The 25,895-nt window shown below is 42.7% G+C and overlaps 1 protein-coding gene across 7 annotated transcripts in view; it reads left to right on the top strand.

Moving 5' to 3' along the window:
• Positions 1-25,895, top strand: part of LOC133472273 (protein diaphanous homolog 3-like) — a 247,402-nt gene that overhangs the window by 95,356 nt on the left and 126,151 nt on the right. For 4 of the 7 annotated variants that reach the window (XM_061762856.1, XM_061762881.1, XM_061762871.1 and 1 more), the window contains 6 exons: positions 488-583; positions 5,986-6,093; positions 6,469-6,563; positions 7,160-7,261; positions 11,475-11,714; positions 15,826-15,955. In XM_061762856.1, the coding sequence (XP_061618840.1) occupies positions 488-583; positions 5,986-6,093; positions 6,469-6,563; positions 7,160-7,261; positions 11,475-11,714; positions 15,826-15,955 (771 nt within the window). The remainder of the gene's footprint in view (positions 1-487; positions 584-5,985; positions 6,094-6,468; positions 6,564-7,159; positions 7,262-11,474; positions 11,715-15,825; positions 15,956-25,895) is intronic. The other 3 variants (XM_061762891.1, XM_061762899.1, XM_061762909.1) reach the window with 1 other exon arrangement.

Raw genomic sequence — 25,895 nt, forward strand, 5'->3', positions numbered from 1 at the left:
TTGGCAGTTTGTTGGCAAGATGGCAAATATTGTTCTGCCTCCTGCTGCCTGTTTGACAGTCACCCTGTCATTGTAAAAAAATCGCAATTGTTACAACACTTTGGCATAATGATTTCCAATCTATCGTCTTTGCTTTTGTAGCATGCTGTCATGACAAACTTGTCATTTTGTGGGAAGTATGCAATTATGTAAGATAAACAATTATTGCATGTTGAAGAACATTTGGCATTTTTGTCAAATAATCTGCGAGAATTAAAAAAAATATTTTGCTTTATGAAATCTCATGCCTGTGGGTAATCACTACATCGTGTACACTTAATTTGTCTGAACATGGGAATAAAGATATAATTATAACAAACCTTTATCGGTCAGCAGTTTGCACGTCAGTAAAAATAAATAAAAATAAAACATTTAGGTGTGTAATTATTCACTGTATGCATTGCTAACAATTTCCGGTTTTTATTGTTGTTCCATTTGTTTTCATCAGCAAAAAGAGAAGAGGAGGATCTGGATGATAAAAAATCCATTAAGAAGCGAATTAAAGAGCTGAAGGTGCTTGACCCCAAGATTGCGCAGAATCTATGTAAGTATTCATTTTTGCTCTACCCATTGTATATTATGTTATGGTATCAGCTTCATTTAGTTATACATTTCTATATACTTTATCTCTGTATGAACTTGGTTACGGAATAAATTAATGTATGTCATCAATGGTTGCTGCAGTAGTGCGACATGCAGGAGGAGTGACTCAAGTCTCAAGTAATAAATGCTAATATCAAACCATGAGTGTAGATTCCTTTAGAAGTATGCACACGTTGTGCTGCATATACAGTACATTTACTTTCTATGGTATGATCATATTGATTGCCTGTTTTTCTATTTTACGCATTTTTATGATGAGAGGATACTAGAGTACTCAGAGATTTCATGTACGCACAGAAAGGCCTTAACTGAAATTTCCGTTCTCTCAAATATTATTTATATTTGTACAGCTCAAGTTTGGTTTATTTTTATTTATTTTTATGTAAAACAATGATATCCAGACTCAATATGGCAGAGATGATGTACATATATGATGTACATGATGTTCACAGATGACATTGTGATTTGCAGTGAAAGCAGGGAACAGGTGGAGGACAGTTAGAAAGGTGGATGCATGCACTGGAAAGGAGAGGAATGAAGATTAGCCAAAGTAAGACATAATATATGTGCATGAATGAGAGGTGTGGATGGGGAAGAGTGAGGCTACAGGGAGAAGAGATAGCGAGGGTGGAGGACTTAAATACTTGGGGTCAGCAGTCCAGAGCAATGGTGAGTGTGGTAAGGAAATGAAGAAACTGGTCCAAGCAGGTTGGAACGAGTGAAGGAAGGTGTCAGGTGTGTTTTGTGACTCTCTGCTTGGATGAAGGGAAAAGTTTATAAGACAATGGTGAGGCCAGCCATGATGTACGGATTATAGACAGTGGGACTGAAGAGACAACAGGAAACAGAGCTGGAGGTGGTGGAAATGAAGACGTTGAGGTTCTCTCTAAGAGTGACCAGGTTGGATAGAATTAGAAATGAGCTCATCGGAGGAACAGCCAATTTCAATGTTTTGGAGACAAAGTTAGAGAGAGCAGACTTCTATGGTTTGGACACATCCAGAGGAGAGAGAGTGAGTATATTGGTAGAAGGGTGATGAGCATGAAGCTGCCAGGCAAGAGAGCTCGACGAAGACCAAAGAGAAGGTTGATAGATGTCGTGAGGGAATAGGACAGTTGGTGTTTGAGAGGAGGATGCAGGATACAGGCTTACATGGAAAAAAGATGACACGCTGTGGTGACCCCTAACGGGACAAGCCAAAATGAAGATAAAAAGATAAAAATAGCACAGTAGGCCCAAAGGTGAATAAAAAAGGAGGCAGAGGTTTTATTCATGAAAAAAAAGAAATATTGTAACCCACTGTAACATTATGCCTAGTTTGAACACTACAACTCAATTAAAATATTTCACATTAAAGTCAAATAATAAAATTCCAAAATATTTTTTAGTGAGGGAAGACATGAGGGCAGTTGGTGTTAGAGAGGAGGATGCAAGAAGATAGGCTTACATGTAAATGGATGACAGGCTGTGGCAACCCCTAATGGAACAAGCCAAAAGGAAAATAAGCATTTAGTTTTGCTGAAAAGACTATACAACCTGATATTTCTTGTAATGTGTCATTCTGTAAATATAACTGTTTGTACATTATTGTATATTTAGCAATTTAGTGCCAATGCATCATATTTAAAAAAAAAAAAAACAATCTGTCTATTTTGTCATTCAAAAATTCAAAGAGAAAATATGATAAAAATAGAAAGAAAATATTAGCATTGTTTAGTTTTTCTGGTGGCGTGATGGTTTGGGCTGAGAGGCAAATCTTCCTGACAAAATATCCAAAGTTTTCCTGATAGGTGAGCAGTGTTGCCACAGTTACCTTGAAAAAGTAACTTAGTTACTTTACTTATTACTTCATTTTTAAAGTAACTTAGTTACTTTACTGATTACTTGATTTCAGAAGTAACTAAGTTAGATAACATGTAACTTTTTAGTTGCTTTCACCAGCTGCCAAGTGGCAGTAATATCACATACCCTCAGTACGAAAAGAGCATTAGCTTAACCGTACCCATTACTTGGTAATACACGCCACACAAGTTACAGAATGACGTCAACAAGAACCAATACCTTAAATATTAGCGTGTAGCTTGAAGCCACATTAAATGACCTACTTGGTGCAGAATTGATGTTCCAAATAAGTACTTAAACATGTAAATAAGTGCACCAATCTCAGGTATACCTATGTAAATGTACACTATCTACATACACACATCTCTTTCCCTAGAGAATGACAGAAATATGGGTTTGGGAGGGTTGGTTTCGAAATGTATTCCGATCCAGTTACAAGTTACCGAATAATAAAATGTTGTTTGTAGCATAATCCAAGTACCATAATATTAAAGTAATGTAACTTACTTTCAATAACTTTTGCATTACTCCAATAGCAAATATGTTAATAAAGACAAAAGAAATTACGTATCTATACAACTTCATATATTTCTATACATTTGTCTGGTCCTACTCATGTTTAACATGCACAGTTTTGGAGGAAATCGGACGACCCGGAATTGAAAACCTCACAACTGTAAGGCAGATGTACTAACTAAATGCTTACCGTGCTGCAGATCGATAGAGATACAGTAGTGTGAAATTGGTTTTCCCCTTCCTGATTTCTTGCTTCCCATAATCAAAAAAATTAAATACTACTCAAAGAGAGCACAAGTAAACACAAAATGCAGTTTTTAAATGTTTTTTATTGATAGGTATTTATAAAAAAAAAAATACAAACATACATGGCCCTGTGTGAAAAAGGGATTGCCCTTAAACCTAATAACTGGTTGGGCCACCCTTACCAGCAACAACTGCAATCAAGCGTTTGCGATAAATTGCAATGAGTCTCTTACAGCGCTGTGGAGGAGTTCTGGCCTATCATCTTTGCAGAATTGTTGTAATTCAGCCACACTGGAGGGTTTTCAAGCATGAACCACCTTTTTAAGGTCACGCCACAGCATCTCAACAGGATTCAGGTCAGGACTTGGATGAGGCCACTCCAAAGTCTTCATTTTGTTTTTCTTCAGCCATTCAGAGGTGGACTTGCTGGTGTGTTTTGGATCATTGTCCCCCTGCAGAAGCCAAGTTCGTTTCAGCTTGAGGTCATGAACAGATGGCTAGACATTTTCCTTCAGGATTTTTTGGTACACAGCAGAATTTATTGTTCCATTTTTAATTTATTCTTTTAGCTCCTGAAGCTGCAAAACAGCCCCAAACCATTACATTACCACCACCATATTTTACTGTTGGTATGAAGTCTTTTTCTGAAATGCCATGTTCCTTTTACTCCAGATGTAATGGGACACACACACACCTTCCAAAAAGTTCAATTTTCGTCTCGTCAGACCACAGAGTATTTTCCCAAAAGTCTTGGGGATCATAAAAATGTCTTAGCCTGTTCTTTTTACTCAGCAGTGGTTTTTCGTTTTGGAATTCTGCCATGCAGGCCATTTTTGGCCAGTCTCTTTCTTATTGTGGAGTCATGAACCTTAACTGAGGCAAGTAAGGCCGAGAGTTCTTTCGATGTTGTTGTGGGGTCTTTTGTGACCTCCTGGATGAGTCGCCGCTGCGCTCTTGGGGTAATTTTGGTCAGCCGCCCACTCCTGAGAAGGTTCACCACTGTTCCATTTGTGGATCATGGTTCGCTGGAGTCCCAAAGCTTTAGAAATGACTTTATAACCTTTTCCACACTGATAGATCTCAATTACTTTTTTTTTTCTCATTTGTTCCTGAATTTCTTTAGATCTCTGCATGATGTCTAGCTTTTGAGGATCTTATGGTCTACTTCACATTTCTTGATTGGGAACAGGTGTGGCAGTATCAGGTGTGGGTAGAGAAATTTAAATCAGGTATGATAAACCACAGTTAAGTTATGTTTTAACTTTAATCACTTTTTCACTCAGAGCCATGTAGGTTTAGATTAGGTTGACTGGTTAGCACATCTGCCTCACAGTTCTGAGGACCCGGGTTCAAATCTGGCCTCATCTGTGTGGAGTTTGCATGTTCTCCCCAGGTACTCAAGTTTCCTCCCACATCCCAAAAACATGCATGGTAGGTAAATTGAGGACTCTAAATTGCCCGTAGGTGTGAATGTGAGTGTGAATGGTTGTTTGTTTTTTGTGCCCTCCGATTGGCTGGCGACCAGTTCAGGGTGTACCCCACCTCTCACCCAAAGATAGCCGGGTTCGTCTTCGGCACGCCCGCGACCCAAGTGAGGGCAAACAGTACAGGAAATGGTTGGCTGGATGGTGGTTTGACTACAATGTTTAAAGGGCAAAGCCTTACCTGACTCCTTCCACTGTCTGTCACACACACAGCTTGTAGTTAAACAGCTGCTAACTTGCCCCTGGGAACAAAAGTTTGTTTGCGGTTGTCGTTAACGTATGAAAATTATGATGGTGGGAGGTGTGTGTGTGTGTGTGCGTGTGTGTGTGTGTGTGTGTGTGTGTGAGTGCGTGCGTGCGTGCGTGTGTTGTTTTGGCAAATATTTTTCTGACAGAATAGTGAGAGAGACAGAGAAAGAAAACAAAACAACTATCTTTGTCCAGCTGCACTCAACTTATCTTTACCGAATAGCAGCTAGTAGTCACAACATAGCTAGGAACATTAGCTTAGTATGCACAGTATGACCAGAAGAGAGCTAGTCGTCAGAACATAACAATAAAGCCTGTGAAGGTTGTATAAAACTAACAGAAGTAATATTTGGTATATATAAAACATACATTTTCCAACACAGTGTGTGTGTGTGTGTGTGCACGTGTGTGTGTGTGTGTGTGTGTGTGTGTGTGTGAGAGAGAGATGGACAGGAGAAGCAAGATTTACATCGTCAGCAGCGCGTCGTGCGTTAAACCAGCTCGCTCGCGTTGTCATAGCAGTCGGAACAATGTTGAAAGCTCATAGTTTTCATTATAAATATTAAGTCTTTCAGTGAGTATGATCTGATCAGCTACAGTCAGTCCATCCCTCTTCCATGTTGGTCTTCAACTGACACACTTTTAATTAATAATTAACCCACCATGCATTGTGCGCCTTACATGACAGCATAACTATGTTTTTAAATGTGTAAATAAACAAGCAACAGCAATCAATCACACTTTTCTTGAAATGAAATAACAAAAATATTACAGAAACAATGAAACCGAGCATCTTGTACTTTTAATTTTTTTTACCTTCACTGTGGACTGGATGATAAACAATGACCTCCCACTCATTTTCCCCGATGTTTAAGGTAGAAAGAGGTCTGTTGATCTAGTAATTACTATTTTTCATGATTGCTGATTGAGTCACTGTTGACTCTATAGTAACAGTAAGTAACATTGATTTAGCAAGAGTAACTGAAATCTGACTGCTTTTCTTAAGGCAGTAACGCGTCACATTGCTTGTTACTCAAAACGGCGGCCATTTTGGAAGCATCACTGGAGGTGATGATGGGGGTTGGCATCTCTGGATATGCAATCACATGTAGAGGTAACAATCTGATCCTTTATTGCCACGTGGTGAGAAAAAACAAAAAAATAAAATAAATAAATCTGTGGCGGACATGGCAGTAGATGTGGTGGTAAATAACTGAATACAACACATCCAAACAGGAATATAATACTGGTGTATTGTGATCATTTGCAGTGTTGTTTTCTATTCTTTCATAAACAGTTGAATTTAATATTTCATTATACCACTACAGTTACATGCATTTTTTTGGTTTGTTTTACATTAGTGTCTCATTGCTTTTTCTAAACTCTGCGGGTTCTATCAAACTTATTTTAATATGATTTTTTTTATTTAGAAAATTTGACATTTTTCTACATTTATCAATTTTGTTTTCACTTCTTTGTTTTTCTGCAGCCATTTTCCTGGGTTCTTTCCGCATGCCTTACAAAGAAATTCGCCAAATGATATTAGAGGTTGATGAAGAGCAGCTAACTGAACCAATGATACAGGTGGGATTTATTTTGTTTCATTTAGTTTGACAGAGAACTGTATTGGTCTTTATAATTTGATGGCAGCTACACCTTTGGGGGGAAAAAAAAGAGCTCTTAGTCAATTACGAGGTGTGTGATTTTTTGCAATTTTCACAATGGTCAGTTTTTGTTTTGAGTGTGTTTTGGCCAACAATGGTATTGCAGTTCTTGTATAGTGATGGCCAAGAAACTGATTAATCTGGCTGTGAGCTTTCAATGAAATTACAGGAAACCCCATTTTCAGTGTGGTGCAATTTTTTCTTTTGACATTTTTCCGAAGCAGAATGCTGATTATGCTTTCTGGCAGAATGTAGTGACATCACATTTTTGAGACGGAAAGACAAAAAAAACAAAAATATGAGAGTAAGTGTACATTTAGAAAAACACTTTCTTTCTTCTTTTTTTAGGAGACATTTACAAAAAGTAAATATCTAACACCTATAATGCTAGGCACTATAATGTATGAAAAAAACATCAACATCCTGGCTATACTAAGATCTTTTGTCTTGCTACCCTTTTTTCTTCTTATGTACCAATCACTTACATTTATTTCTATTTCCTTCTTGTCGTTATAGAACCTTGTGAAACACTTACCTGAGCAGGAGCAGCTGAATGCATTGGCTAAGTACAAGAATGACTATCCAAATTTGTCAGAGCCGGAGCAGTTTGGGGTTATAGTAAGTGTCTATTCAATCACACACAAACAAGCTCCAAAATATTTTCTTTTATTTAATAATCCAAACAAATAAAATGTCAACATCAGTGACTGAGGGTCTGTTTGCACTAGAATGATCTAGTAAAACTATTTTTTTTTTTTCTTTGTTTTTTTTTTTAAAGGTCTATGTACAGATACAGTATTTTAAAAATGACAATTTGAGGCATGTGAGTCATGTGCTACAGCTGGCAGTAGTAAATGTACACTTTAGCAAGCTTGATCAATCTCAGCGGCACGGTGGCCGACTGGTTAGAGCGTTAGCCTCACAGTTCTGAGGTGCGGGGTTCAATCCCCGTCCCCGCCTGTGTGGAGTTTGCATGTTCTCCCCGTGCCTGCGTGGGTTTTCTCCGGGCACTCCGGTTTCCTCCCACATCCCAAAAACATGCATTCATTGGAGACTCTAAATTGCCCGTAGGCATGACTGTGTGTGCGAATGGTTGTTAGTTTCTATGTGCCCTGCGATTGGCTGGCAACCAGTTCAGGGTGTACCCCGCCTCCTGCCCGATGACAGCTGGGATAGGCTCCAGCACGCCCGCGACCCTAGTGAGGAGAAGCGGCTCAGAAAATGGATGGATGGATGGATGATCAATCTCATTATCTTACACAGCATACACCGAACAACAGCCCTGTTTTGCCATTCGTGCATTCTATTTTGAAAAATGTTTCTTAATTTTTAGTCCAAACATACACAAAAATATCTTATAACCTCACAAAAGATCTGAATTCTAAATAAAAAAATGTTTTCTATATAATCATACATGCGCGAAAATTAAACTAACTGATAATCAGCTCATGTAGGGCGATAACAGCATTCCACCTGTTCTATTGTTAAATAATACATGGGTTAATGGTGCACATCTCAAATGACAGTGACACACAAACCCTGAAGATTGGGTTTTGGAAACAAAAGGCCAAAATCACTGTTTTGAGACTAAAAGGGCTTATTCTGACTTCAAAACAGTTTTCCTAAAATGGTGGCCAAAATGAGACTGAATCGTGTTTTTTTTGTTTTGTTTTTTTTTTAAATAAAAGTTGCTTCTCCTCAATAAGCCCTGCTTTTACCAGACTTACTTTTTTTGTCTAGTGAAAATTGCCAAGTTGTTTTACAAAACAAAACATTGTATCAGTTTCTCAGCGTGTCAAGACTCCTGCAAGCAACACAGTTACTGCAACAAAACAGAAAAAAAACACCTTTTTTATTGTTCCCATGCACCCATGTTTTTCAACTACCTAATAGGGATGATTTACTTGGCTTGGCTTCAGCTTTGTAATACCCATGTTTACTAACAGTATGCATAACCCCGTCATGTGAAGACAGCTCATGCCCGGCAGTGTTTTGGATTAGTCCTTCAGCTGCGATTTAAATTGCTGTTGACACTTCACACAGACACGTTTTTTGTGGTTGTTGTTATTGCCAAAAAATGTAGTCCCAAATCTGTACTTATACAGTGCTTTATGGGCCAAAGTATTTGAATTTGAAATACTAGGTTTCTAGTACTAGACTCTAAATCAGTCTGGCATGCATTCCAGTCGCTGACTAATTACAAGCGACGATCCCCCCAAGCTGAGAACAATAGCACACTAGCCAACGACTTGAATACCTTCTACTGCAGATTTGAAAAGGACAGTTTCACACCACACACCAACCCGGCCCCACCCGCGACCACAATCACACCTCTGACCTCTGCGTTAACCATCCATGAACAGGATGTGAGACGCATCTTCAAACAACAAAAGATTAACAAAGCGGCAGGCCCGGACCACGTGTCTCCATCCTGCCTCAAAGTCTGCGCGGACCAGCTCGCGCCAGTCTTCACTCAGATCTTCAACAGATCACTGGAAATGTGCGAAGTTCCATCCTGCTTCAAACGCTCCACCATCATCCCAGTCCCCAAGAAACCTGCAATCTCGGGTCTGAATGACTACAGGCCTGTCGCTTTGACATCTGTGGTCATGAAGTCCTTTGAACGTCTTGTGCTGGACCACCTCAAGAGTGTCACAGGTCCCCTGCTGGACCCCCTGCAGTTTGCCTACCAAGCGAACAGATCTGCGGATGATGCAGTCAACATGGGACTGCACTTCATCCTAGAACACCTCGACAGTGCAGGGACCTACGCGAGGATCCTGTTCGTGGACTTCAGCTCAGCGTTCAACACCATCATCCCTGAACTCCTTTCATCCAAGCTTCTCCAGCTCAGCGTCTCACCTGCCATCTGCCAGTGGATCTACAGCTTTCTGACGGGCAGGACACAGCAGGTCAGGCTGGGGGAGGCCACCTCATCCACACGCAGCATCAGCACTGGGGCGCCCCAAGGTTGTGTCCTCTCTCCGCTGCTCTTCTCTCTCTACACGAACGACTGCACCTCAGCGAACCCGACTGTCAAACTCCTGAAGTTTGCAGATGACACCACTGTCATCGGCCTCATCAAGGACGGTGACGAGTCTGCATATCGACAGGAAGCGGAGCGGCTGGAGCTGTGGTGCGGCCGACACAACCTGGAGCTGAACACGCTCAAGACTGTAGAGATGATCGTGGACTTCAGGAGGCATCCTTCGCCACAGCTGCCCCTCACGCTGTCCAGCTGCCTTGTGTCAACCGTCGAGACCTTCAAGTTCCTGGGAATTACAATCTCCCAGGACCTGAAGTGGGCGACTAACATCAACTCCGTCCTCAAAAAGGCCCAGCAGAGGATGTACTTCCTGCGGCTTCTGAGAAAGCATGGCCTGCCACCGGAGCTGCTGAGACAGTTCTACACAGCGGTCATCGAATCAGTCCTGTGTTCTTCCATCACAGTCTGGTTTGGTGCTGCTACAAAAAAGGACAAACTCCGACTGCAACGGACAATCAAAACTGCTGAAAGGATTGTCGGTACCCCCCTACCCACCCTTGAGGACTTGCACGCTGCCAGAACTAAGACAAGGGCGTGCAAAATCCTCTCGGACCCTCCCCACCCCGGTCACCAGCTCTTCCAGCTCCTTCCCTCAGGTAGGCGCTACCGATCAATGCAAACTAGAACTAGTAGACATTCCAACAGCTTCTTCCCTCTTGCAATCAACTTCTTGAACAGCTAACTTACAATTCCATTACAACAAGCTGGCAATTTTTTGACTTGAGTTCGTTGTCACATTTCTGTATTCTGTATTATGTATTACTCGTGCACTCACTGTAGTTGTCTCGCCGTGCTGCACTATTTGCATATAGTGGCCACTCATGCCAGAGTAGTATCTGCTTCATTTGCACACTGATTGAGGAGTATCTGTAACATTTGCACAACCATTGTCCCAGATTATCGCAGTACTCGTCACTTTAAACCGCATACACTCCTTGAAGTCTCAGTGCCCTTTGCACAATGGTCATTGCACCGGACTATTGCGTCATTAGCCATTCGAACTGAGGACTCTGCATCTTTTTGCACAATTGTTGTTTGTTGTTGTTTTTTGTCAATGTCTTTATGTCTCCAAAGTGTTCTGTAAATTGACTGTCTGTTGTACTAGAGCGGCTCCAACTACCGGAGACAAATTCCTTGTGTGTTTTGGACATACTTGGCAAATAAAGATGATTCTGATTCTGATATTCCTTCACTTTTTTTGTATCCTTTGACATATGAAAGAAAAGTTATTTTGCAGATGCACACATACTGTACTTACGTATTCACTGACTGGAATAGTCATTTGATAACTTTGCTGTTGCTATAATTACACTCCGGATAGAGAACATCAAACAGAACACCCAGCCGTTATATTAACACAAGTGGGAGCTGATCACCTCCCACCAACCAAACAAAAATTCAAATTCACTGTTGTGTTCAGGTCTCGGAACCCAACACACTATTTTCCAATTGTGTGAGAATGGTAATCTAAAGCAGCCTATTGTACAGTATGTTCCGTTCACCTGCCCTGTATGGATACTAACTCCATAATTAACATTCCTGGGTCCCAAATCAAATCAATACCAGCATTTATTATGCCTGCCTAGCAACACTTTAGAGCATGATGGTAATTTCAGAATCATACATGACAGCATGTATAATTCTGAAATTAAACTTATTTTTCTGAGAATACACCAAGAGTGGGTATTAGTTATTTTAGGGAGATTCATATTATTAACCTTATTTTTCTTACCCCCCACTCAACTTTTCTTGTCTATTTCCTCTTCCATTTGTGTCATCTCCTAGATGAGCAGCGTAAAGCGGCTTCGCCCACGACTCAACCATATCCTCTTCCGACTGCAGTTTGAGGAGCAGTTAAACAATCTGCGTCCAGATATTCTAGCTGTAAATGCAGCTTGTGATGAAGTCAGGGCGAGCCACTCCTTTGGCCGCTTGCTGGAGCTTGTGTTGTTGCTGGGCAATTACCTGAACGCAGGTTCCCGAAATGCCCAGTCATTCGGCTTTGACCTCAGTTCCCTCTGCAAGGTGAGCATTGACCTCACTGTCAAAAATGTAATTTAATATGGCAATATGCCCCAGTTCTGATTCAAGCACATTAAGTTGTGCTGTGTCATTTTCATTCATAGCAATAAAGCGAATTATCATATTTGAGAAAAGTAAAACGCAAGGTCTGTAATAATCGTAGCTTTGACTTGTGTGGACAACGAGTATTTCTGGCCTAGGTGTATGTCTGTTACAGTATGCGCCGCGCTTGCATTGGCACATTTCTGATTTGTATCTGATTTTTATCAGCATTTGCAAGCAACCGGATTCTGGTCTGAAAATATCCAATTTCATGCATTTTTTTTCTTTTTTTCTGTTGACGTGCATGACGCATATCTGAATTATGCCGCTTGAGAGCAAACAGTAAGAGTTTTCCCTAGAACTATGTAGTATAAATCCAACCTTAAATTCTTAAAGGTTGGTGCAACAACAGCTCATCTGTCAGGAGTGATTTTGTGAAAACTGGGTCTAAAGCTTTAAATCCCACCACAAGTGAACTAATATGGGATTTAAAAAAAAAAAAAAAAAACACCTCAATCACATAATTTTTTCACAAAAACAATATCCTCTTTACAATGCAGCAATGGAACAAGAGCAGGAAATTTCAACCTATCAAAATAAAACCAAGCTTAAACATCAAAGTTATGCATATGGCTACTGTGAATCCTCTCCAACTGGTATATTTCCGTCACTTTTTATTTCTCACGTCTGATCCTAAGTTTAAAATTTTATTAAAATATACTTTGACTCCACAATAGATTGAATTCCTGTAAAAATACTTTAAAAATTAGTTTTAAAATATGCATGAACCCTGGCTAGTACAAAATTAATCAACCTAATCTTACATGTACGTAGACCTTGTTTGCCTATCTTTGCTTCAGATGCCAAGGACTTGGCAAACACTTGTGCATTTGGGATGAAGCCAGAAGAGAGTTTTTCTGCATGATAGTGATGATGACAAAGAGCAGAGTGTAATCATTGGGTAGGAGACTCATACATCTTTAGCTGCAAAACATCCAATGAAGCCATTCGTCACTGCCAAAATTCTGCCGTTAAACTTGTGGTTTCAATATTACTTTCTGATAAATAACATATTTATTGTGTCTACTTGATGAATTAGCTGGACAGTTGTACAATCAACAGATGTTTTTTTTTTTTTTTTTTTTTTTAATTTTATTTTAAATGCTGATAATCCAGTGGACGTTTCTTCCATAATTTCAATCACCTTTGTGCTGTGGGATCTGATGTGTAAGGCTGATTACTGCATATAAAACCAAGCATTACCCTCCTGTTTTCCTTTATACTACTTACTTCCAAAGTACACTGTGCAGCAAAGAAAATGTTATTGTCAACTGTGATAAATACGTGGATGAATTAAAGATTTCATGTGAGAATTTAAGCTTTAGTATGAAACAAATTAAGATTAAATGTGGTGGGGGATATCAGGGATCTCGTTTGATGTGCGTTCCACATCTGAGACACACACAAAAATAGTAGGGACACATAAAGTAAGCTCAATCTGCATTTTAGGATGCAGAGCTATGGCTTAGTACTCCGGCGTGGTGCGCCAAATCCGGCGTAGGATTTGTTTTCCGAATGGTGCAGCAAAAAACAACAACACAAAAAACAGAGGGTGCATAAAGGTGGCTAGTCATTTGAGGAAGGAAAAAAAAAACATTTCAGCGACTTGAAAACAGACACATGAAACCCATCGTTGTCTCTAAACCAATCACAGATAGTGAAAGGCGGGGACCGTCTGTCTGAATGGCCATGTGCGTGTGCCAGTGATGTGCGGTGAGGTTCATGATTGGTGAGGCACTGACTCAGTCACGTGACGTCTGGAGCTCTATAAAGCTCAACTCAACACTGCCACATGCTGGTTGTGGCACCGTACATACCAGACTCCACTGCACTTTTAGTGGCTTTTCTGGTCGATAAGAAAGACTAAATGTCACATACTTTCATTACATATATTAGTCTGTTTAAACGTCAGTAAGTGCAGTACATGTGTGATAAAACGTATATTATTGGCGATGTAATGAGGAAACACCAATGTCTCTTGTGTGACGCCACGGACCAATCACAGCGTGTCTGAATGGATGTGTGCGTGGTCTCTTGAAGCATTATGGGAGCGATGACTCAACGTGACTCGTAGCTGGGCTTCCTATGCATTTGAACAGGAAATATGAAAATTCAGCTATTTTAATGATGAAATCATTGAAATTATTGGATTGAAAAAGAAAATCAATGTAAAGCATGGACCATAGAACTAAAATGGAACCATTTAATGTAATCATGAGGTTTTTTGTTTTTTACTATTAACAAGCAGTGGAAAGAAAAGACCACCAGGGGGCTGGCGTGTGCGTGCGTGTGAGCCCGCCCTTTTAAAATGCGGATTTTCTGACGGCGAGTGAGTAGATGCACAGTTACAGAAGGTTGAGCAGCATAAATGGAATTAGTTCCAAAGTCTAACGCCACCGTGTTGATGTGGGAACATTTTGTATTCAAGCCAGATGAATGCGGTCATCCCGTTAACTCCAACAAGCTGGTATGTCGAATTTTTATGGAGTCGCAACACAAAACCTCAAAGTGATTAAATCCATTTTAAACAACCATCCCACCCAATGTCTTCGGCTGGGAACAGAAAACACAGTGGGACATTTTCCGTTTCCCGTCATCTTACAGTTATGGAACCCTTTGCTGAAACAATGCAAATACAAGCGTGACCGTGTATATGGCGCACGTACAGTATGCTCACATTATACACAGGATAGCATTGCAATTGTAAGAGATGCAGCCATTAAACATGTTGACAAAGCAGCGTTTAAAGAAAGGCTGCAGACTTTTAAAAAGTAGTACAAATGTTGAATCAAAACACGCTCCTTTGATCTTCTTGTGTTAATAATGTTACTACTTGGCACTTTTTCTTAACCAACTGGAAACTTGATTGGCAGTATATTGCCTAATAAGGCATTAATGATTGTTTATACCTCTGTGCCAAATATTTAATATTTAAGTGCAATTTTTGTAAACACAGGCTGAGTGTTCATTATTCTTAGAATTAAAAGTGAATTATTCTTAAAAAGGATGTACTTGCATTATTATGCTCTAATATCATTATATCAGTGGCATAAAAAACATCAATGATACTATCGTTTGTCGTGATAGGTTTTGGGAAAATATATCGTCCTGAAACATTTGCTATCGTGACAGGCCTAAACACATAATACTGTATATTGAGAGAGAGAGAGCAGGAGCAAGGGATAACACACAAATATTGCACAAACTATCAAAAATAGAGTACCAACTGTAATAAAAATCTGCAATACAGAGGGACCGCAAAGCAAGAACCATGATATAGCGGAAGATTACTGTATCTGTATTCCGTGATGATAAGTTGCAGGGACTCATTGTTCCCAGGTTGGGACTAATTTTTCCTTGACATGTGCAATTGTCCACTCACATAGTCTCAAGTATAAAATAAACTATGAATATATTATTTATCAATAACTATCCATTAAATGCTGATGATACCTTAATTAAAGAATGCAGCACATGTTCCCTGCTCACATAGCTGTCTATACAGTTTGCAAACCATTTTGGTCAATTAAAAAGTTAGTTTTGTATCGCAAGCTACTTGGATACACTGCACAGTGGTTGAACTTGCTATTTTGGGTAAAACAAAACTGTTTTCTGTGTTAATGGATTTGGGTTGGGATCTGAGCTCCCTCTGTGCAGTGTGACAACACTAACATGGATGTTAGTGCTGAGAAATGTGCCCACTTAAATTTATGTCTCTGAGAATGAAATACCACATTAAACAAAAACTGCAGTTTTGAAACCTGGCAGACATTATTTTCTTCTAGCATTTTGAATTAGAATACAGTATAATATGACCATTAATAGGTAGTATGATCACAATAAGTAGCCTTGAGATGCTAATCGGCCCAAGATCTTCACTTCCTTCATTGAACACCATGGTGCCTTACACATTGTCAGTAGTTCTTCCCTTGTGCCAGGTGGAGGAGGTAATTGCCATCCTATGTATGTATTTCTAGATTTTGATGTTTTTGCGGCTCTGTCGTTTCAACAGCTAAAGGATACTAAGTCGGGTGACCAGAAGACCACCTTGCTCCATTTCCTGGCGGAAATATGTGAGGAAGAATTTCCAGATGTGATCAAATTTGCTGAAGACTTCAAACATGTGGACCGAGCAAGCAGGGGTAATCACGAAATGCAAATTCACTCACACCTTAATTGTTCCAGATACAAATTCTCCAATAATTTGAGAAAACTAAAGACACACACAGCAGTTTATATAAAGATTAAAGTACCTGCAAGCGCAAGTATTTTTATGAATCTTGTTGAGTGTGGTTTGATTATTACTATTAAGCGGTATAGAAAATGGATGGATGGATGTATTTGCTTATCGTGAGTTGGGTCCCATGTGTGCTGGAGCCTATCCCAGCTGACTTCAGGCAAGATGCGGGGTACACCCTGGACTGGTCGCCTGCCAATCACAGGGTATAAGCAAATAGAAATGTTTTTATTTTTGTTGTTGCACCATCTTTGCTATTTTATGTATAACATACTAGTCAGTCATTTTGCTTGCTTGACAGAGGTGTGTGTGTGGGGGGGATCTTTTTTAATTGTAGTGTATTGCTTTTCACACAACATACTACTAAATACTTATGAGAACAGGGTGCACAGCCAGTGTGAATATTTCTCCTTTGCAAGGCAGCCATTTTGTCTTGTGGCATTAAAACATTAATTATGCCCCGTAGTGCAGGGTTCTGGAATTGTCTGCAAGAAGATGATTGGAATGAAATGGATCAATTACTATCGTGTTGACTGCAATGAAATGTCAAAATGGCTGCTGTGGACAGGTTTGCGTTTTCCTGGTGGTGTCAGCTCACATATTCTGCTCAGCTAATGGTCCCAGCAATGGTTTTCTTTATTTTTTTTGCTGGTCAAAAGAAAATTATAACTGCTGCTCTTAAGAAAAGAATGATGAATCATCGGGCTTCCCGGGCAAAGGTATGAACACGAGATAAGCCAGCCCGGCAGATCGTTGTGCCTAAGTGGCCACCATTTTGGGAAGGTCGTCGTTACCATGAAGGTAACAGTGCGCTACTCTTGTTTACATTCAGACGAACAAAAACAACAGCTTTCATGTATTCCTGTATTTGTCTGGAAATGTCTGCCCAAACATGGATATTTCAGATCACTTATAACTGTAGAAAACACCGTGCAGTAGATTGCAAATGTGTTTTTGTAGTTTTGACTGTGCATGCACACACACACACACACACACACACAAATTTATTTTTAAGGATTTCATCATCTACGGTCCATAATATGACCAAAAGGTTCAGAGAATCTGGATAAATCACTGCATGTAAGCGGCAAGGTCGAAAACCAACATTGAATGCCTGTGACCTTCGATCCCTCAGGCGGCACTGCATCAAAAACCGACATCAATGTGTAAAGGATATCACCACATGGGCTCAGGAACACTTCAGAAAACCAATGTCAGTAAATGCAGTTCGGCGCTACATCTGTAAGAGCAACTTGAAACTCTACTATGCAAAGCTAAAGCCATTTATCAACAACACCCAGCAACACCACAGGCTCCTCTGGGCCCGAGCCCATCTAAGATGGAGTGACGCGAAGTGGAAAAGTGTTCTGTGGTCCGACGAGTCAACATTTCCATTTTTGGGGGGAAATTGTGGACGTCGTGTCCTCCGGGCCAAAGAGGAAAAGAACCATCTGGACTGTTATGGACACAAAGTTCAAAAGCCAGCATCTGTGATGGTATGGGGCCGTGTCAGTGCCAATGGCATGGGTAACTTACACATCTGTGAAGGCACCATTAATGCCGAAATGTACATACAGGTTTTGGAAAAACATATGCTGCCATCCAAGCAACGTCTTTTTCATGGACACCCCTGCTTATTTCAACAAGACAATGCCAAACCACGCCTGTGTTACAACAGCGTGGCTTCGTAGTAAAAGAGTGCGGGTACTAGACTGGCCTGCCTGCAGTCCAGACCTGTCTCCCATTGAAAATGTGTGGCGCATTATGAAGCGTAAAATACGACAACGGAGACCCCGCACTGTTGATCAGATGAAGCTGTACATCAAGCAAGAATGGGAAAGAATTCCACCTACAACGCTTCAACACTTAGTTTATTGAATGTTGTTAAAAGAAAAGGTGTCCCAGCTTTTTTGGAACGTGTTGCAGCCATAAAATTCTAAGTTAATGATTATTTGCTAAAAACAATAAAGTTTATCAGTTTAAACCGTAAATATCTTGTCTTTGTAGTGTAGTCAATTAAATATAGGTTGAACATGATTTGCAAATCATTGTATTCTGTTTTTATTTGTTTAACACAACGTCCCAACTTCATTGGAATTGGGGTTGTATATATCCAATCCAATCCGCTTTATTTATATAGCACAATTTAAACAAACACAAGGTTCCCAAAGTGCTGTACAATACAATAAAAACACAGCAAAAAATAAAAAATTATAAAAACAATACAATTAAATAAAATGAGAATAAAACTACATAAAATGAAGTAGCTAAAATGAACAAAATAAAATGCACTGCCCACACAACACATACATCACATTAGACACGCTACCTGGTGTTAAAAGTGTCACCAAAGACCATGACCTCTTTCTTTTTTTTCTTTATAATTTAAATAGTTAGAGACATTCAGGCCTGAATATCATGTAAGCACTCTAGCAATGGCATACCAAAGTAGGAGTCAGATTTTTTTAAGGGGGGCACAGATCAGACTGTCATCTGCATAGCAATGAAAAGAAATACCATGTTTCCTGAGAATTGAGCCGAGTGGGAGTAAATAGAGGGAAAATAGGAGAGGGCCAAGCACGGAACCCTGTGGCACCCCATGTGAAAGGGGATCAGTGGAGAACACAGAGTCAGCAAGGCTAACACAGAAGGTTCTCTGAGACAGGTAGGACCTGAACCATTCAAGTGCTATACCCCTGATACCCACCCAGTACTCCAAACAAGTAATCAACATATCATGGTCAACAGTATCAAAGGCTGCAGTCAGATCTAAAAGTACTAGGACAACACAGTCACCAGAGTCAGGAGCTAAAAAATATGTCATTAAAACTCTTCAAAGCACTGATTCGGTGCTGTGCAATGTTTTAAAACCAGATTGGAAAGGCTTAATAATATTTTGTTTATTAATAAACTCCATAACCTGGGAATTGACAATCTTTTCCAAGATTTTAGAAAGGGGGACCACCATCCCAGTCTGCCAATCCAGAGGCACTGTCCCCGATGTCCACGCAATGTTGCAGAGGCGTGTCAACCAGGACAGCCCCACAAGATCTAGAGCCTTTAGGAACTCCGGGCGAATCTCATCCACCCCCGGGGCCCTGCCACCGGGGAGCTTTTTAACTACCTCAGTGACCTCAAACGCAGAGATAGGAGAGCCCGCCTCAGAGAACCCACACTCTGCTTCCTCATGGGAAGGCGTGTCGGTGGAATTGAGGAGGTCTTTGAATTACCCACCAATTCACATCACAACGTCCCGAGTCGAGGTCAGCAGCGCCCCATCCCCACTATACACAGTGTTGGTGGTGCACTGGTTTCCTCTCCTGAGACGCCGGATGGTGGAACAGAATTTCCCCGAAGCCGTCCGGAAATCTTTCTTCATGGCCTCACCGAACTCCTGCCATACCAGAGTTTTTGCTTCAGGAACCACCAGAGATGCATTCCGCTTGGCCAGCCGGTACCCATCAGCTGCCTCAGGAGTCCCACAGGCCAAAAAGGCCCGATAGGACTCCTTCAGCTTGACTGCATCCCTCACCGTTGGTGTCCACCAACGGGTTCGAGGATTGCCGCCACAACAGGCACCAACCACCTTACTGCCACAGCTCCGGTCGGCCGCCTCAGCAATGGATGCACGGAACATGGTCCACTCGGACTCGATGTCCCCCGCCTCCCCTGGAACATGAGCAAAGTTCTGTCGCAGGTGGGAGTTGAAACTCCTTCTGACAGAGGATTCTGCCAGACGTTCCTAGCAGACCCTCACAATACGTTTGGGCTTGCCACGTCGGACCGGCATCTTCCCCCACCATCGGAGCCAACTCACCACCAGGTGGTGATCAGTTGACAGCTCCGCCCCTCTCTTCACCCGTGTGTCCAAGACATGCGGCCACAAGTCCGATGACACGACCACAAATTCGATCATCGAACTGCAACCTAGGGTGTCCTGGTGCCAAGTGCACGTGTGGACACCCTTATGCTTGAACATGGTGTTCGTTATGGACAATCCGTGACGAGCACATAAGTCCAATAACAGAACAGCACTCTGGTTCTGATCGGGGGGGCCGTTCCTCCCAATCACGCCCTTCCAGGTCTCACTGTTATTGCCCACGTGAGCATTGAAGTCCCCCAGCAGAACGATGGAGTCCCCAGCGGGAGCACTCTCCAGCACCCCCTCCAAGGACTCCAAAAAGGGTGGGTACTAGGCACAAGCAACAGTCAGGCGGAGGGAGGCTACCCTCTCGTCCACCGGGGTGAACCCCAACGTGCAGGCGCCAAGCCGGGAGGCAATAGGTATACCCACACCTGCTCGGCGCCTCTCACCGTGGGCAACTCCTCAGTGGAAGAGAGTCCAACCCCTAGTCGGAACTTCTCGACCTCACACCCAGCTCGCGCTCCTTCCCTGCCAGAGAGGTGACATTCCACGTCCCAAGAGCCAGCTTCTGTAGCCGGGGATCGCATCGCCAAGGTCCCCGCCTTCGGCCACCGCCCAGCTCACACTGCACCCGACCCCAATGGCCCCTCCCACAGGTGGTGAGCCTATGGGAAGGTGGACCCATGTTACCCTTTCGGGCTTTGCCCGGCCAGGCCCCATGGGTGGCCACCAGGCGCTCGCATTCGAGACCCACCACCAGGCCTGGCTCCAGTGGGGGGCCCCGGTGAAACGAAGTCCATTGTTTGTCGTCATCATAAGGGGTCTTGTGTATGTGTGTGTGTGTGTGTGTGTATATATATATCGAGGCTGGTGAGCAAATTTTTTGCAATATAGCGTCTGTCTGTCTAATCTATCTATCTAATCTATATACATTTCATAGACCGATTAATAAAATGGAATGTGTGCGCTACGACTAGTTTACCTGTGAAGACAATAGCCTGTAGCACAGCCTTGCCAAGCCAGCCATGTAGAGGCAAATAAGGATAAATGGCTGAAATTTCCATTTAACCTCCTTCAGATTACATCGTCTGCACAAAATGTAATCCACCTGCGTGCATCTACCTCCGCTCTTGTAGGTCACCCTATGTTCCTGCCTCTTCCGGAAGAAAAGTGTTAACTACAGCCATTTGCCTCCTTTTTTACCACCATCTGTCCCACCAAGTTCCTTTCCTGGATCCTGTACATACCCATTACCTCTTCATCATCCCTGTTTCCTTCACCAACATGTCCATTACAATCTGCACCAATCACGATTCTCTCTCTGTCTGGGATGCTCAGAACTACTTCGTCTAGCTCCTTCCAAAATTTCTCTTTCACTTCTAGGTCACATCCTACCTGTAGGTCATAGCCACTAATCACATTACACATAACACCCTCAATTTCAAGTTTCAGCCTCATCACTCGATCTGATACTATTTTCACCTCCAAGACATTCTTAGCCAACTCTTCTTTTAAAATAACACTGACTCCATTTCTCTTCCCATCTACACCATGGTAAAATAATTTAAACCCTGCCCCTAAACTTCTAGCCTTACTGCCTTTCCACCTGGTCTCCTGGACACACAATATATCAACCTTTCTCCTAATCATCATGTCAACCAACTCCTGAGATTTTCCTGTCATAGTCCCAACATTCAAAGTCCCCACATTCAGTTCTAGGCTCTGTGCTTTCCTCTTCTCTTTCTGCCAAAGAACCCGCTTTCCACCTCTTCTTCTTTTTTGACTTCGACCCACAGTAGCTGAATTTCCAACGGCGCCCTGCAGGTTGACGGCGCTGGTGGCGGACGTTGTTAACCCGGCCCACGACCGATCCAGTATGGAATTCTTTGGATGAACGCTCATATTTGTTTGGCAAAGTTTTAAGCCGGATGCCCTTCCTGACGCAACCCTCTGCATTTATCCGGGCTTGGGACCGGCCTACAGTTTGCACTGACTTGTGCCCCCCATAGGGCTGCATTACCATGCCATACTGCACTAATGGTTGGATATTCTTGCTCTTTGTGTTACTTGTATTCTACGCATTTCAATGTTTAAAGTTCACATTCTGAAGTAAAATTAACCTTCAGTATGTTTGTTGTCACAGTGTTTTCTGTTTGTAAGCAGAATTGCATTTTCAGTCCCTTAATTCCCTCACACAAAAAAGGTCTACTGTATAGTGGAGCACTGTGTGGTGTTGTGTGTTGTGGAGGAGTATGCAGAGATTTTTGCTACTCATTCTAATTTATCGCACAGCAGGTTGGCCGAGTAGTCAAGAGGTGTCAATGGGGGATTTGACCTCCACAAAATTAGAAATCTTTATTCCTTTAAATCATTCTACATCTGGGTGCAATATCTCTGCCAAAGGGCCATTCAGACCCCACTGCTCATAAAATCACTCTGGCTTGTACACACAGAAGTAAAAGAAAGGAAGGTACAAACATTTGGTTTGACAGGTCCATGCCACCCTGGTTGGTATAGATGTTGTAGTCTAATTTTACTGAAATTATATTTTTCTTTAACTTTATTAAATAAGTCAGGTGTTATAGCAAAGTGACTGTTTAGCAGAGCTATTTTCCCCTTACTAAGTAGACTAGTGAAATCTGGGCATCTTCAGTTCAACACAAAGCTGATATACAGTATATGCAAGGAGCCATGACTTCTGTTATTGTATGAATTGCAAGAGGTGGATACACGGTTTTATTCTACTTTTGCCATCCAGTAGAATTTAATTATTCTGCCTGTCACTATACGCCGCTGGCTTAGATGGAACAACAAATATATATTTCTGCTTCATAAAAAATAATAATATATATATATTATGCAATAACAAAAATCCAGACCTGCCAAATGTGACACAACGTCCGTATTTAGTTACGGAAATCACTGAACACTGACTCATTGACTCATGATACAGATTGTTCCGGATACTGGGGTGAAAAAAATCCAACGTCCGACATTACTGGCCAGTACTGCGCTGTGCCCAAAAATTTACGGAAATGAGTTCGATGAAATATCCATCCATTTTCTGAGCCGCTTCTCCTCACTAGGGTCGCGGGCGTGCTGGAGCCCATCCCAGCTATTATCGGGCAGGAGGCGGGGTACACCCTCAACTGGTCGCCAGCCAATCGCAGGGCACATACAAACAAACAATCACTCACATTCACACCTACGGGCAATTTAGAGTCTCCAATTCATACATGTTTTTGGGATGTGGGAGGAAACCGGAGTGCCCGGGGAAAACCCACGCAGGCACGGGGTGAACATGCAAACTCCACACAGGCGGGGCCGGGGATTGAACCCCGGTCCTCAGAACTGTGAGGCTGACGCTCTAACCAGCCGTCCACCGTGCGGCCTTCGATGAAATAAAACAGTTTAATTTTTAAAAAGTAAGAATAATAAAGCTTCTTTATACTGGTACCGTGCCGTTTTCTTTTTACATTAAAATACCTCTATTCTGTACTGGTATTGGTACTTGGTGCAACAGTGCAACACTACTACTGCTGCAGCCATAGGGGGAGGGGCAGTGTTCCCCAACAAGAAACGATGGGAGGCATCCTAAGTTTCAACGGACGATATCGTTGACAAGAAAGGGCTAAAAAGTTTGGCAGTGTGCAGTTGTTTTGGTTTTGTAGTCTGACAAGTAACAGTGGCCAGCACCTCACCCCAAAACAATATTGCAAAAGACATGCTATCAGTAAGCATGGTTAAAAATACAGCAAGTGGTGTCAGTGGCGGCGCGTGCACACACAGCGGCTTTTCTCTGTCCTGACTGAACAGTGTTTTTGTGTCTTACGTCTTATATGTCAGAGTGTTTTAGCCCGTCTTTGTCCCAAGGCGCAGTTAGAGTCATAGGTTTCTGGTCGACACAGGCAGAACTAATTTTGCGGAGTTAAAGTCTACTCTCACTGAGGAGCTACAGAACTGCGGTCTGGTCCGGGTGCCTACAACAACTCTGACCCCCACTCCTGCATTGCGCCCACAGTGGAGGCGCCACGAACGTCGAAGGAGGAAGCAGAAGCGGGGCAAGTGTGGAGGTATCTCAGCAAGGCTGGCGACGAAACCACACAAGCCGGCAATTCCCACCATCGTTATAGCCAACGTACGCTCTCTGGACAACAAGCTGGATTGCATTTGACTACTCCGCTCTACCCGTAAGACTGTGAGAGAGTGCTGTGTTTTTGTGTTTGTGGAAACATGGCTTGAGAGCACCGTTCCAGACAGCGGCATTCACCTCGACTGGCTAGCATGCTACCGAGTGGACAGAGGTCTCGTCGAGGGAGGTAATACCCGCGGCTGTTTTGCCACCACAGACTGGACCATGTTCAAACAGCCTGTCAAATACAATTGCATCACTGACCTTCAGGAGGACACAGAGACTAACGCCTACATTAGCAAATACATGATGATGTCACCACCACTAAGTCCATCACTGTTCATGCTAAACAGAAGTCATGGCTGACGGCGGAGGCTTACAGACGACTGAAGGTCTGCAACGCTGCTTTTAGATCTGGGGATGAGGAAGGCCTGAGGACAGCTAGGACCAATTTGTCCCGTGGCATCAGAGAGGCCAAGCGGGAGTACTCCAGGAGTATTGCCCACCGCTTCAGTAACTGAAGTGACACCTGGAGTCTGTGGCGAGGTATTCAGACTATTATGGACTACAAATTCTCACCAAAGACCTGTGACAGCTCCACCTCCCTGCGGAATGAGATAAAAATCTTCTTTTGCTCGCTTTGAGGCACACAACAGCACATCTGCCCTTCTCCACCCGCTCCTGGTGACCAGGTGCTGACACTGACCCGGGACAGCGTGAGAAGATCCCTCAGCAGGATCAACGCTTGTAAAGCCCTGGGTCCGGATAACACCTGGTCATGTTCTGCAGCTGAACTCACAGATGTCTTCATTGACATCTTCAACACCTCCATGAGTCAGGCTGTTGCCCCTATGTGCGTCAAAGCCCCCACCATCATCCCGCTCCCGGAGAAGTCGCCTCCTGCGTCAATGACCAGCGTCCGGTAGTGCTCCCGGCAATCCTGATGAAGTGCTTTGAGCGGCTAGCCATGTACCATATCAAGTACTACACCCCACCGCCCGCCCGTCCTTCGACCCCTTCCAGTTTGCATATCGGTCCAACCGTTCCAACCGATGATGCCATCTCGACCGCCCTCCACTCGGACCTTGCACACCTGGACTCTTAGGACTCATATGTCAGAATGCTGTTCATAGACTTCAGCTCAGCATTCAATACCATCATCCCCCAACAAACTGGACTAGTTGGGGCTCAACACTTCGATGTGCAACTGGCTGCTGGACTTTCTGACAGGGAGACTGCAGGCAGTACGGGTCGGCAACAACACATCCCGCACCATCACTCTGAACACGAGGGCCCCTCAAGGTTGTGTAATGAGCCCCCTGCTCTTCACCTTGCTGACCTATGACTGCACACCAATACACAGCTCCAACCTCTTCATCAAGTTTGCAGACGACACAACTGTGGGGGGTCTCATCAGCAACTGAGATGAGACAGACTACAGGACTGAGGTGAGCCGCCTGGCTGCACGGAAGACAATCTCTCCCTGAATGTGGAGAAAACCAAGGAGATTGTTATGGACGTTAGGAGAGTGCACTCCCAGCATGCTCCACTGAACATCAACGGTGTTGCGGTTGAGAGGGAGCGCAGCACCAAGTTCCTGGGAGTACATGTCACTGAGGACCTCTCCTTGACCAGCAACATCTCATCACTGGCCAAGAAAGCTCTCCAGCGTCTCTACTTCCTGCGCAAGCTGAGAAGAGCCAGAGCGCCGACCCCCATCATGTGCTCGCTCTAGAGAGGGACCATAGAGAGCATCCTTACCAGGTGCATCACGACGTGGTACTGAGCCTGCACCGCATCCTGCTGGAAGTCTCACCATCGCATAGTAAGGGCAGCTGAGAAGATCAT

This window comes from Phyllopteryx taeniolatus, chromosome 2, assembly GCF_024500385.1.
Source record: "Phyllopteryx taeniolatus isolate TA_2022b chromosome 2, UOR_Ptae_1.2, whole genome shotgun sequence".
Classification (NCBI taxonomy): domain Eukaryota; kingdom Metazoa; phylum Chordata; class Actinopteri; order Syngnathiformes; family Syngnathidae; genus Phyllopteryx; species Phyllopteryx taeniolatus.